Consider the following 15,301-nt stretch of genomic DNA (forward strand, 5'->3'; position numbering starts at 1 on the left):
AACTCGGATATTCCACCGCCAAATGTCTTCATCGTCGAAGGGCCAGCTCCCCCCGAAACACAAACAACGAAACGACTTTTGATATATGACCTTTTGATATGCGCTTTGCTTTGAGATTGGAATAATTTTGTATTTGCCCATTCTCTAGAGACTTGTGCTAAACAATACTTTTCAGCACTGGATTTTAGCCGTAAGAAGTCTCCACGCACGGTATACATCTCAACCAGTTTCCTGGTGAGAATTTTCCGACAATATTTTTCAGCCATGACTGAAAACCATTTCCCCTTAAACCTTATTTCGACCGTCAGTTCTAGAAATATCTGCGCGTATTCAATTTCCTTTGAAAAACCGGTAGTTGCATGTTCGGCTGGCGGAGACAAGCGCGAGAAAAGCACGAGGAGGGCGTTAGACTGGAAACGCGCGAGACGTGGAACACCAAAACACAGGTGCCTGTCTTTTCCCAGCGGCTTGCCCGTATCAACCTGAATGCAAAAAATTACAATAGAATTGTTTTTTCTGAAGGCTGTGTATTTGGTACCGAAACCTACTCGCACAATCTGGCCACGGTAGTTTTCCACTCGTGTTGGGAAGATAAGCCAAAGGAAGCCACTCTCCATTATCGAGACATACGTACAAAGCGGAAGGGTTGGTCACGAAATCGGTTCCTTGTTTGCAAGCAACTTGACAGAATCTCTCAGAACCGTCACCATAATTCAAACAAACAAGAGCGCCATTCTTTGGGGGAAGATACATAGGGCATTTTGTCCCTAAAAATAAAAATGATACCAAATTACCGGTAAACAAAGGGTGATTATGTGGAGTCAAGAATGTGTAACGATATGGTCATTTTTATTTTAATAATCCAACATAAACCGAGCAGTTACATGCCTGCATACTAACAACAGTATTTCGTCGCAGAGTTCATTCATTTTATTGTACAGCGCTGCGCGGCTGGTAAAAGAAAACTGCTCCGCCTTAAGCCAATCTTTATACAGTCGTACCTGTATAAGCGGTCACCATTGGGAAATGGCAGAATGACCACTAAATACGATGCCGCCTGATACAGGCTCGACTGTGTGCGTTATGGGCCTGCTTCACACAGACTATCGAAAACATTAAACGAGAGTACGCGTTTTCCCGCGCTTTAGACAGTTCTCCTTTAAGTTGTCATTAACTTCAGCACCCAAGTAAAATGCGCTCTGGAATGAATAACAATCTAAACTTACTTTTCAAGGTTATCATAAAAGAGCATCCAGTATAGATGTTTGGTTGTTTGAAGTCGAAATCCTTGACTGCGTGTTGGATCTTATATTTTCCTGGAGCCCCAAAGAGGTCTCCAAGCTTTTGGTTAGACCAAATGATCGGAGGCAAATGAGAATTGTCTGTACATACTGGTAGGTCCCAACTCACCTTTTCTCTATGACTTTTGGCCTCTTTCACAATGTCGCTAGGGCAGAAACTAGAAGTCGATGGTTCTAGATCTGAAAGAGAAACGGATCTTAGCGCATTATGTGAATAGATCGATTCAAGATTAATTTTGAAGCGAATAGAAAGAATTTCTTTGTTTCATCTTGAGAAGGAAACTATTAAAGAGCCTTTGACAATACCACTTTTCAGTGCATTTAAATTCTCCTTCTCCACTGTACTGATCTGGGTTTGGCTTTATTCAGCTTAATGGTTTCTTGTAAATTGGAAACGAGAGAACACAATAATTATATATGTGTATCAAATCATTATAATTATATCAATATCAATGATAATGATAAATACAATGATACTACTGTAATCAGCTTTTTACAGGGTGTGTTCGTCACAGGCTTAATTTTCATATCGGCCGGTAAAATAAACAAAATAAAAAAAAGCTTTAAAAAGATGTTTCGGTATGATTTTCTCTGTGGCTGATCGGAAGTAAATAGTATATAACCCCATTGTAGTAAATACGCGCGAAAAACGTTAAATACTGCGGATGGAAGAAGATAACTTGCAGTGGACAAGCATCTAGTTCATGAAAAGAAGCAAGCTTCTTTGCCTTTTTATACTGCAGAAACCGGGTCACAGCACTGATTTTGTGGTACACGTCACTCAGTTTGAACTTGAGGAGACTTTTACGAAGGACCTAATGCTGCAAATTGAAAATGCTACATTTTTGTTATTAGAATGATTCATATAACTTTTATACCTAGTGAAACTCCCCACTGAAACGCTAAAGCTGCAAATACCAACAGAATCTTAATTTTTCCTTCCACCTGCTTCTTCACCTGAAAGAGATTTGTGAAGTCCATCCAAACACCTTTTCAATCTATTTCAAGTTTCCTTTAATTATTTTGTGACTTTTCAGCAAGCAAACTGACATATATGCCAATTCATGCAAGAACTGTTTTCTCAGCTGAAACCTGAAAAATTTTAAAACCCGTTCGACATTATTAATTTTTTAAGATGTGGTTCTCTTCATTCTCACCTTATCTTAGCGGCCTGGCCTTTTAACATCCAAACCCATGTTCATACTTAAGCTAGGAAAGTTCTTTTTAATTTTGTACCTTAATCAAGCTATGAAAAATTACTGAAGGTAAAGGAACGGTGAAATTCAGACGAAATTTCGGTTCGAATGATTTAATGGTTACTTCTCTTTCACTAACGTTCATTTGGAGCTGAAAGACAAATATATATATATAGGAAGTCTGCAAGTCGATTTTCGCATGGAACAGTGCTCAATACGTTGAAGCAGAGCAGAATAAATATTATGAGAGGAAAAAAGGACGCAACTACATATTCCCGACATTCCCGTTTAAACCCCTGAAGAGTGAAGCGATTCACGAAACAGGCTTGTCGTGAATATGTAGTTGCGTCCTTTTTTCCTCTCATAATATTTATATATATTATTATTATAATTATTATTATTATTATTATATAAGTATTATTATATTATTATTATATTATTATTATTACTATTACGACTCTGTAACAATTGCATGTTAAGGCCCCTGAGGAAGGCAAATGCCGAAACGCGTCGGGTCTTGAATAAAGCGTTGAAAACGGAAGCACATTCTCCATTGTGCAAATTATATATATATATATATATATATATATATATATATATATATATATATATATATATATATAGGGGTCAGGGACACCCTCGGAAACCAAGCCGAATTGAAGACCACAATGATCAAATCGATACCCGTGTAGGGCAGTATCCCCTCCGAGCACGTCTTGCCTGAGTGAATTGTACCCTTAGGGTACTCCCTTATCAGTCACATGTTCATTTAAAGCAGGTTAGGCACCCGGATTGTCCTCACTTAGAAATGGTTGAGAAAAGTCCAACCTAGCTTAATATCTACAGTGATCTATAACCAACTTGCTTCGTATTTCCTGTCTTGATTTTTTTTTTTTGTTTTTTTATACGTGTGGACAAAAATGAAATAACGTTTGATGCGATATAATTTTTTTTTCATACCAATTTGATAGTCAATATTTGAAACAATGAAAGAAAGAAATTTTTCTAAAAATATTGTTAAAATTCATTCGTACAATTTAATCAGTGTTGTCAACCTAAAATTGTCACAACCATTATTCCAGCTTTATTATTGATAAATATATATACAAGCTGTGCCTACTTTGACGAGCCTGCAGGGAGGGTCAAAATAAACACAACTTGTTAAAATACTCAGCGATATTACACGCCAAAACGTCTTAAAAGCTATGATTTATTATCCAACTGTTTAATTTGATGCAGTTTTTATATAAAGCGGGAAAAGCAGCGCAGTGTCACGCGCGTCACGCGTAACTGACCTGTGAAACAGGTTTTCTACAGTTCTAAATAACCAACTGTCCAAACATCGCGTTTGATGCGTAGTTGGACAATAAATACATCTGATAAGGCGTTTGGGTGTGAAGTACCGCTGAGTGTTTTTGAGTTGTGGCGTATTTTGACGAGCCCGGGAGGTGAGTAAAATAAAAACACCAAGTCAAAATACTCAGTGATACCACACACCAAAACATCTAATATGATATTTATCATCCAACTGCTTTACTTCATATGCATTTCGTATAAGTTGGAAGAAGCGAAGCAGACAGAGAGGCGAGGCACGCCCAGCCGACTAGTCAAACAGGTTTTTCCACAGTACAAAATAACCAACTTTCTAAATATCGCGTGATATTTGAACTCGATTCACGCGTTATTTGTACTCTAGTATGTGCAGTTGGATACTAATGCGATTTAGCGGTTTTCTAGGAGGCGGAAAATCTTGTTAATTTTGACATCCTTTTCATTGTCAATGACAATATTTACGTAAGTCAATTTATGGAAAACTTGACAATTAACAAAAAAAAGCCAAACAAACGTTTGGTGAATTTATGAACATCAACAACATTGCAGCACTACTATTTTTTTTAAACTGCAGCCCTTTAAAATTTAATAATTTAAGATTTAAGATTCTTCACGGTGTTGCGCCTAGCTATCTTAAGGATCTTGTCTCTGTCTTACCGGTCTCACGTTACCAACTACGCCGTAACAATAATGGTATATTGTTAGAAAGACCTCAGCTAAGAACGAAGAAGACCTTGGGAGATCGCGCGTTATCGATGGCTGCCCCCTTTTTATGGAACAGTCTTCCTCTGCCAATTAGACAGGAAACATCAATCGACTCTTTTAAACGCTCTGTTAAAACATATTTATTTAAAAAGGCTTTTAGTTAGATTATTTATTTATTTATTTTTTTTATTTTTTTATTATTTTTATTTTTTTAATATTGTAATGTTAATATTGTAATATTGTAATTTTACCGAGTAACTTTACTGGTTTTAATTTAGTTTTTAATAATATTGTAATGCGCTTTTGAGTATTTTTATAGAAAAAGCGCAAAAAAAACAAAATAACAAAAAAAACAAAAAAAATTCTTCTCTTGATTTTTCATTCGCGTGACTTTTCTGCGATGTGGTGTGAGCCTACTGTTATTGAGAGACTGCGTATTCCAGGCTCTTAGTCGGTGCGGAAAAACGGGCTAGCTTAAGGCTGGCACGCGAATGCTTTGCTGCTTTCTCTTCTAACAAAAGACTAAGCGCGGGTTAACGATTAGAAATCAAGCCAAATAAATGTCTTGAATTGTTATAAAAAAGCTGATTGCTCAGACTTGACATCAATTTTTTTTAAACAAATATCTTGGCGTAATTGCCAAATAATCTTCTCTGAAAGCTTTAGATGTTAAGCTGATGCAATAAGAACTAATTTGAATGGGAAACGAGGAGCTAAAATGTTCAATTTTTAGTAATTCACCGTACATTGGTCCATCTTCAGTTTGGTGAACATGTCAGTTTATACCATGTTTGTTCATTCCTCCGCAGTTTGATAATTGCTGCGGCTGTCTCGGCTGCCATATCGAGCCAAAGGTTTATGGGCCCTCCTGTCGAGCAGACTGCTGTGTTCCGTGCTCGTGTTTCGGCTGACTCCGCTGCCACGTTGGGTCAGAGATGATTCAGGTGTGTGCGCTGGGGTTGCTTCCCTACTGTCTGATGGGGACATCGGTGGTAATTCGACTTCAGGTTCACCGTGGCATAGGTGTTTCCAAGCAAAAGTAGTACCTACTACTAGCAAGACTACAACTGGAACAAATGACAGAATGTTGAGCAATTTCGTGAGGACTTCTATCTCCTTTTTGGTAGTAGAACCACTGTAATCAAGAGGGGAACTGATCACAGCAATAAACACAAGAGTAGTAAGCAGAACAACATCGGATCTGTTCATCCACTCATAATTTTCTTCTTCCTCCTCCACGTCAGAGGCTTCCTTGTAGGGCTTGAGGAATGCAAAGATTAGAACAATCAAAATGCAGACACCTTCCAATAGAAGCCTTTTGGCTGGACCCGGAGTCATCATCGTGTAGATAACCAGAATAACAAGACGGCAAATGAAGTAGAATGCGGCACACCAACGGTATTGATCTTTGAAACAGTTCTGAAGAGCATCGAAAAACGGATTCCAGCGGTTGATATTCAAGACAGGACGAAGACCTTTAGTCAGGCCTTTGCGAAATAAAAGAATCATCGGGAATGGTATAACAAATAGCAATATGACCAGTATGGCAACTATCCCATAACCGAGATGTTTGCCGCTGAAGTAATCGAGGCTACCCTCAGCATAAACCACAGTTTTTGATCCAATGTTAGCATAGCGAAGGATCTTGAGGGAAATACTGGTGATATCTGTATAACAAAGTACAAAGATGGTGCAGATACCACGGAAAGGGGCTCTGACCCGTCTGCTGAAACACCATTGGGGGTATGCACCGATCAGCTTCGCTAATATTATAACAACCAGTATCACGTACACTGGAATGGCGTACATTATCATTAGCTTGTCTGCATCGTCGATACCAGCAGCAAAGCAAAAGCTGTGGTTTGAGACCTGGATGCGAATGTTGCTGAGATTAATCAAAAATTGGCTAACAGGGTTGAATTGGAAGTCACCTGGCACCAAAAGATTCATGACTTGGTAAGAGTAGAGCCAGGCATTGAAATATCCCGTGAAAACATCGAGATCGATGAGCATAATGATGGCAACGACAGGGAGGAAGCCCAAACCATACGGAATTATGAGAAACAAGTACCAATTAGAGCATTTATCCGAACACTGTTCACCTCCAATGACAACACCAAAATTTTTATCGCACTTTCCACAGAGTACCCTGCTTTGATCTCTTCCTTTCGTACACACGTTATTATTCACGTACTTATAGTCAGTTGCATTGGGATTCCAAACTGACTTTTTATTACAATAGCCTTCAGGACAGATAAAGGTTGAAAAGGTAGTTTTGCCGTGTTTACCCGCGACCCTTCCGGCCCAGAATCCTCGCTTAATAAAAACGGTCGTCCCGTTCGCACATCTCGAAATACCTCTGTCACCCTTTCCTGATCGTTTAATACAGTTACATAGACACGTTGTATTCGAAAACACGAATCCGTCATAGCAGTTTCGTAACGTGACATTGTTTATCACATAACGCAGAAGCTGACTTCCGACACAGTTTAGATGCAGTGAGAACCTACTTCCTTCGTGTCCATTTAGGTAAATACGTCTGATTTTTCCTTCATAATCTGTTAGAAACGAACAGGAAGGCTGATTGTAAATAGTAACTTTTCCGTGGGAAACATTACTGATAGTAACAAGAATAATTCCTTGGACAGTATTATTAAGCTCGTCTAATAGTTTGACATCTGCATCGAACCATTCACCTGGGGCGACATTCCAGTTGCTTTTATTAAACTTTAATTCTACAGGATCCGTTGAAACCTCTGATGATACCTTGGTATCAAATTTTATAAACTTCCATTTTAGCACGCTGTTATTTGTGCGACTTTCGCCCACTTGATAGCAGGTTTTTAGCGTTGCGGCGTAGACGGATTTCCCTTTGCATTGGCTAGAATAGCGAACACTGCACTTGTTTTCCTTGAAGGTGACATTTATATCCCATTTCTCATAGTCCACGTCAGATTCCTCATTCATATATCCAAAGAAACAAGTGAAAATGTTGGTACCAGTTTGGTGGAAGCTTACCAGCGGAGGTCCTGGGGTTTGGATGTAAAGTGCACCACCCTTATCATCACAAGTGTTTCCTTCAAAGTTTACATTGGCCTTTGGATAGAAAATAATTCTTGACCTTCCATACATGGCTATGGCACCCCCTCTAAAACCAGTGTTGTTGATAAACTCCAATTGATCGTGAACGTCAATGAAAGATCCTTCTATTAGTAATGCAGACTTTTGGTTGGCCGAGAACTTTGTAAAGTTTTTAAAGATGAGTGGTACTTGCGAACTGTACAGGGATCCTTGTCCGACGGTGATGGTCTGATTATGGACATGAACTCCATTAGATTCAAACAACGTTCCGTTATCAAATTGGACATGAAATGGAACCTCCGGTCCAAGTTGATCTTCATTGTTATTGTAAAGATAGATTGCCATGGCGGCTCCCACACTTCCATTATTGCATTGCCATTGACAATCACTGAAGTGGAACTGAATATTAGCATTCCTTCCCACGGTGTTCTTAGTGGCACTAACAATAGTGGTCCCGAAAATTGATGCACCGCCACCCCAAAAAGCACTGTTTCTTATGAACGAGCAGTTAATAAAATAAAAACGATTCGGGGTAAGTGGAACACCTGATTTACGTGCTTGGTTTCCGATACGAGCACCTCCACCAGCGGAAGCTGCGAAATTATCGCTAAAAATAGTGCTCTCGATCAACAATGTATTGTTTTCCGAGAAATTTGTAAATTCGACTTGAAGTCCACCTCCCCATGAGGCATTATTATTCCTGAATGTACATCCTTGGATTTTTACGCTGCAGCTGCTGGCATTTGACTCAAAGAACACTGCTAATCCTCCTCCTAAAGTAAATGGACGAGCCGGTGTATAAAGTTCTTGATTTTCTTCGCCGAACCACTGCGCTACGTTTCTGAGAAAGTGACAATTTGAAAACAGATACTGATTGTTGTGTTGATAAGTATCGTGTTCCTCTGAAGAGACGTTCAAAGTATTATTGATGTACGGGTTTAGCATTAAGAAAATACCGCCCCCTGAATAAACCAACTCACTTTTTATGCCAATAGCGTGATCATATAAGCCCGAGTTGTTAGCGAACACACTGTTGGTAACGTTGACGACTCCTCCAACATCGTACAAATTTGCGCCAAGTCCTGGAGAGTGTGAGATTTCCACATCAGAGACTCGAAGATTTCTACAATATCGAAAATACAAAGCAGTCTTGAAGAGGGCTCCTTGAAGTTTGGGAAAATATTTGTGTAGAGTATATGTGCTCGTATGCCATCCACCACATTTCTGTAGCGTGACGCGCTCGATACTGATATTATTGCTTAATAAGAACGATAGACTGACATTTGCATTGCCACACGTTATTTTCACGTCACCGGTTCCATGAAGACCAAACGTATTCATATTTACAAAACTGTAGGGCTCATTTAGTGAATAATTTCCTTCAATCAGCATTAACTGTGCCGAGTTGGACTTTAAAGCGATGGAGAGGCCATGATCCAGTGTTTTGCATGGTTCGATACTGGTGCAGTGTGACGAATCGTTCCCAGACGGTGAAATATGAATTTCCCTTGCAGCTGTGCCTGATTCCCAGAGTAAAAATAGGACAACATAGCCCGCAATTAACTGACTAAGCTTCATCTCTGTAAACTTTAAAGCAAACAAATCTGCGCACCAAATCGACTTTGATTCCTAGAAAGCGATACATAAATCGTGTACCCAGAATGCAAACTGGAATAACGAATCGCTCTCAATCCTCTTGTCATTTGACCTTAATTTCCTGTTTGCAAATATCACTAAATGTTTATTTATATCTCTGCAAAAATAATTTCGCTTGACAATAGTGGTTCCACGCTGAGCACGATAGTGCCACTAGGCGATAATTTAAAACTTTTAGTTTGCATGTAATAACATAAGTTGATCTTAAAAGTAACTGCATCTGACTTGCTTTATAAAGTAAGCAATTAATGGAATTTTATCCTGTCATAACACGCTTCATTTCCTCTGCCAAGTCGGTTCAGTTGAAAATACCCCCTTTTATCCAAGAGTCTTTCGGAAAGGGAGGGCTGTTATAACACAATTTCATCAAGAGAATCTATGGAAGGAATTTGAACGACAATAGCCCCAATAATAACCGTTTAAATGACACAAACTCACGACTGTTAGGTAAACAAATCCCCTTAAAGCACAAATTTATTCTCTTTTCTATAACAATTGGTAAATCGACCTCAATTTCCCATGTTCAAAGATGACGTCAATGTGTTTTTATAGTGAAAATTAAGAGGTACCTGTACTCGAGTAGCAGGCGAGTATGACGCGGGGTAAATCCTACAGCATATGCGTGACTCGATATTCCGTTGCCGGATTCATTGGAATCAGGATCTGACCATTGCGCCTTAGTCCTCCATGCGTAGACTAAAACACCACCACATAATCTTGCATAAATATTACGTTTATTGAATCATTCAGTTTTCATCCCCAAGAAAAACTAAAGACAATCCATCTAAATCATATTCGAAACCGAAAAAAGATTCGACAATGAATTGATGTTATGATAAGAAGGCCACTTGTTGGAATGAAAGTACGAGCAGGAACATCAAACCATCTTCCCAGGTTTGAAAAGGATTTTTCGTTACTTCGTGACGAGCCCCCAAGAGTTATCAACATCTAGTTTCTCCTGGCAATAATTCCCCTGAATCAAACGTTAAAGTCATGAGAATAAAGGAGATGATTACCAACTAAAGAAGCTTTTGATTGTTGAACAAATTCTCCTTGTCAGAAACCTAAGGAATGTCTAAGGAGTGGTATAGAGAATATGCATACTGATGTTAGGGAGTAAAGGGTTAAGGACACACTGTCTGAGTTCTGGTCCGAAAGCTGGGTTCGATTCGGGTCCAAGAATATAGTGTTCTGCTCTTCAACAAGAAAACGTTTCTTCCTCAGGAGTATGTCCTCTCTTTAACCAGAGGTTTAATGGAGAAACATTCCACCCGGAAGGAGTAGAAATAATCCAGTCCTAACCTACGGAAAAATTTTTAATTTCCTCAGCAGTTTTTCAGTTCAGACAATTCCATATTTGGTTTCTATCATTCTTTTCTCTACCGAAATGTTAATTATAAATCCCACAAACAAATAGCTTTTCCATACAAACGTTTCACAACCGAAAAACCAGCAGAAAGTTTAAAAATTTTTTTAAAAATCTTATCTCTGAAAAGCGCTAACCGCCTTTTCAACTACCGAGCCCTCGTAGCCTCGTAGCCCGCACAAATAGTTGAACCTTCTACAAACAATAAGTTTTAAACGCTTCACTCGTTCGGTCGCTTTTGAAAGGCTCCGTTTTCATGAACACACCTTTTAGGTGTTTTAGAGTGGATAACAGACGTGAAAAAAGGCATCCAAAAAAAAAGACTTTTTGAATGGAAACCCATTATTAGGTATAGGGCCTGAAACGCATGGCAAAGTTTCCTCCTATACACTTTTGTATGTTACCTATGACTTCTGCCTCGAAAGTGCACATGGCCTCGTTCCCGGCCTGATCAGTAGCAGTCACGCGAATCGCAGTGACCCCAATAGGAAGTTCCTGCCCTGATTTGTGATTTGACTCAATCTTAATCACTGCATTTGGATCCACATCACCTGAATTATCAGAAACCTGAACACTCCACGTGACTTTCCCTGTTGACTTTCCTTTCAGAGTGTTTACTTTTAGATTGGGCGGACAATTCAAAACTGGTGGACGAGTATCTGTGTTGAGGAAACGTAAAAATAGCAAAACCAGTAATACATAGACATAAATTTCTCTTAATACGGGACTTATCAGACATCCTAGTGATTTTGAAGATATTTTCCGCCTGTTAGCCAAATTATCAGTTCATAAAAGCATTTCAAATATTCAAACAGCCTAAAACAATTCAGAAAATGTGTCTTTGCTCTTGGCAACTTACCTGGCCACAAAAACGATTTGACGCAATATTTTCTCAAAGTAAATCTTTCACCTTACCCTCCCCTCCGTCCTCACGAGGCCCATCCCCTTACCCCCTCCCTTTCAGTGTTATCTTTGACGCCATTGTGGAAGGACAGAGGGAAATACGGGAACACCACTGAAACAATACTGCTCACAAACAGTTTGAAACAAGCTATCTGAATAAACGTGAAGTATTTAAAAATCTGCTCTTGAGAAAGGCAGATCATTTTGCAATTCACAAAGTGTAGACAAAAAATTTAACGCGTTGAAATCGTGAACAATTTCAGTGAGTGGTTAGGTGGGAGAAACTGAGCCTGGGAGCTCTGGGCGGGAAGTCATTGCTTCAGGTCACTAAGCCATGAACAAAGACAGAAAAATAAAAGTCGGAAGCATAAACGGGAAACTTGCCGTGGCATTTTGGGACTTTTCGCTGCCATGATCCGTTTCCTTGACATGTTATAGTAAAGGATACGACGAAAGGTATGTCTTCTATGGGAAATAAAACAAGTCTCAAAGGTGCCTCGTTGTCGTGTTGCACAGTCGGACGGTAAATATCTGGCACCGGCCTGGACTGGCGGGAGTTTGGGACAGAGAATTCCTGAAAATATATCATTAAAGTTTGAGTATTTACGATAGGAAATAAATAACGATGATGAATTTTATATGATTTCACACCAAAGCTGAATGGGGCATGTACGATGCATTGAATGGTTAAAACCTAAATGAAATTAAAAATTCTTGATCTGAGCGCCACAGGCTGTTATAAATAGTTACAAAGGGGGCAAATGCTGGAAAGAATTGATGAATACATACAATAAAAACACTCAGAAATTAACCGTTAGCCATAAAAGCCATTACCCCATTAGGAACTCTCGATATTGTATTCACAAAGCAAAATTATGAGGGCTGCAAGTGAATATAAATTTTTTTTCCCACAGTCAGTAGCCTTGAGCGCGTTTATTTTTACTCTGCTTTGCGCAGTTGGATAATCAAATTACTTACGTTCACAAGTTGGTGGGGTCCCAGACCATGTTTTGTCGGCTTGACAACGTCGTTCACGGGAACCTTTCAAACGGTACCCAAGATAACATTTAAAGGTGCAACGGGTGTTAAACTCAAGGGCAGGATTCGGTGGTGAACATATTCCGGTCGGGGAGTCAGCGTCCTGTACAAATTCAACTGGGCATCGTAATGGTGTATTTCAAATGAGAAATGGCCAATTACAACTTATATAACGTTCAGACACCGTTCTTGAAATGTCTCGGGAATAAAAGTGGCTCACCAAAACGTACAACAATTTAATCGCTTCAATTCTTTTTGAAGGGCATTATTGCTTTGTCCCATGCCCCAGAAAAAACATGCTTTGCATTTCCATGACTATTAATTTACTCAAGCTGCCCTCTTGAATCTCAGCCCCGGTGAGAATTTTTGTAAGCCTCAGCTGTCTTGGGACTAGATGATTTACCATTGACTGGCTTCTTGGGAAAGAGTGCTTGCAGTTCACTTAATCCCTATGTTCGGTCGAACCTGGATCCTAATGTAAGACGTGACATCACCATGAAAGACCAGTCACCCAGTACTTCACAGAATTCACACGGACAATAAGGCATAGCGACAAGTATTGGGGAGTTGCTGAACTAAAGTTTTGGTAACTTCACACTGCTGTGGAACGGCTGAGATATACACAAAGTTTTAATACGTTCGAGAACTTTCGCTCTGCTCACCGAATCTCATGTTTCGCTGCGTTATCGTTGCCTCCGCAGTTTTTTATGCGAAAGGTCTATACCAACATACACGGTTATGGAAGAGAAAGAAAATTAAATGTACTTTCTATGTAAAGTAATAAAAATTAGAGTAGAAAAAAAGAAGATTAACCATGTAACTCCCAAAAGTGATTAACACGAAACTTCTCCCTGTTATACCCATACATTATTCAGCAAACAGGTAATGAGAATATTCAAACTTATCGCGTAGAAGCTGCTATCTTGACCTAGCACTAAGTTCTTATAGCTAATTTACAAGGAAATGTGTAGCAGCCAGAGGGGAGAATTGACAATTAGATCTTGAGAGTTAAAGAGTTAAAAGAAAATCACTCATTCGCATAATTAACATTTACATAAAGATTCTATAATAATATTGTGATTAACCTTCTAAATTATAATTGTGTCAGTTAACGACCGTAGTGATGATCTTTCCAGCGTTTAGACAAGAAAACTCTCTCGAGTAAGTTCGTGTAATATTTGGGTTGCGAGAGATACCTTTTGGGCTTTTGAGAGAAACTTTTAAAATTTCGGTGATATTTCTACAATTTTTTGATGATTTGTACCATTACAGGGAGAAAGGAGGTCAAGCTGTACCTTCATTTTTCCCCAAAAAACTTACCGCAAAATATCAACATAATCATGGTGATGTCCAGGTTCTGGAAAACCTTCGTACTTTTTAAACTGTTTACACTTTTGTATCATAGCGCTTAAATGATTCGACTGAACAGAACTTTTTGAACAAATCCTGCACAGAACTACATACCCCTAATAACCTTTGCTTGAGCCACAAGGCACGACAATAATAGAAAAAATTACGCTTTTTGCAGCAATGCACAATGACCCTTTTGACCTACAACTTGCACCTGTCTCATCCTCATATGTTTTGAAACACGCAGATTTAAACAATTATTGTTAGTCGCAGAAAAAAAAGTGTTTGTATGCTAGATGTGATCCAGTACAAGAATGACAGTGTGAAAATTATTTTGCCGTCTAATTGAAACTAAAAGAAGTACACCGTTGCATACTTATAACACCTGCTTGATGGCAAATCATCTTTCCACACGTGGAGGTGTATTTTTTTTAATGAAACAAAATTTTTCCCTATATGAGAAGAACTATTTTATAATTTAATACTTACGCCTACATGGCGACCCAGTGTAACCTGCGGGACATCCGTTAGGGACCGGTCATTATTTATCGCCTGGGGGGGTCGGAGTATTTAGGGGGGGGATCACATGGTTTTTTAAAGACCTTTAGGGGGGATCAGCCGTAATTGACAAGCATAATGGGGGGGATCAGACTAAAAAAAAAGGAATTTTAGGTCGCGCCGGGACCCCGGGTGATTGCATTTGTAAATACTTTGGTAGGATTTGCCGCTGGGACTCTAAACCCCCAACCATATATTCAAGACCACGTTCAGTTGTATTTTGTATTATATAAACTCTATTCTAGCCCAGACACAAAACCCAAACCCTTTTACAGACCCTCCATTTTGTAAAAAAGAATCACTATCGTAGTCTAACATAGACGTTTTTATTCAGGCACGATCTAAATTAGAAAGGTAATCAAGATTTTGAGAATGGAATACTTACAATTGCTCAAAATTGTTTCATAACGTTTCAGTTTGTTTTATAGAGAATCGTAATCTAAAATCATAAACCTTCATTATTTTAATACGCGGCCGAATGAAAACAACAAATAAAAAAGTGTTTATTTTGGTGAGGCTGTATCTTGTTCCGCTTCCGTGTCAGAATCTTCGGCAGCCCTCTCCACTGGCTCTTGCACAGTCTCCTCGTCAGATTCATCTGAATCCTCGCCCGAACTTGACCCTTTTTCAGCACCATTACTGCTATTCTCTTCGTTCATTCTGGCCACTACCACTTTCAAATTGCGTGCCAGCTCTGTTTCAAACACGCCTCTTTCCAAAAGCCATAGCAGAGGATCCAGGTGGAGACGCTTGACAAATCTCGCAGTGAATCCTGCATTAATACTTGAGACACATTTGTAAGTATTATTTTCGAG

The 15,301-nt window shown here is 39.1% G+C and overlaps 2 protein-coding genes across 2 annotated transcripts; both read right to left on the minus strand.

Annotated features, from left to right (window-relative positions):
- Positions 1–477: 477 nt before the first annotated feature.
- LOC113677888 (sushi, von Willebrand factor type A, EGF and pentraxin domain-containing protein 1) lies at positions 478–14,457 on the minus strand (the record flags this gene model as incomplete). Its single annotated transcript, XM_089192450.1, has 5 exons — positions 478–482; positions 549–767; positions 1,227–1,481; positions 11,042–11,296; positions 14,418–14,457. Coding segments are annotated over 5 exons (774 nt in total), but the record flags the coding sequence as incomplete, so codon positions are not given.
- Positions 3,510–9,281, minus strand: LOC113677894 (uncharacterized). The gene has a single exon (XM_027194748.2). It carries the CDS (start codon positions 9,191–9,193, stop codon positions 5,330–5,332), a length of 3,864 nt encoding a protein of 1,287 aa, XP_027050549.2. The 5' UTR covers positions 9,194–9,281; the 3' UTR covers positions 3,510–5,329.
- Positions 14,458–15,301: the final 844 nt, after the last annotated feature.

The sequence above is a fragment of the Pocillopora damicornis genome, chromosome 13 (assembly GCF_964200805.1).
Source record: "Pocillopora damicornis chromosome 13, jaPocDami1.2, whole genome shotgun sequence".
Taxonomy (NCBI): domain Eukaryota; kingdom Metazoa; phylum Cnidaria; class Anthozoa; order Scleractinia; family Pocilloporidae; genus Pocillopora; species Pocillopora damicornis.

What these genes read in the sequence shown, in the direction of transcription:
- LOC113677894 (XM_027194748.2), bottom strand. Translation starts at nt 9,193, where the DNA reads ATGAAGCTTAGTCAGTTAATTGCGGGCTATGTTGTCCTATTTTTACTC.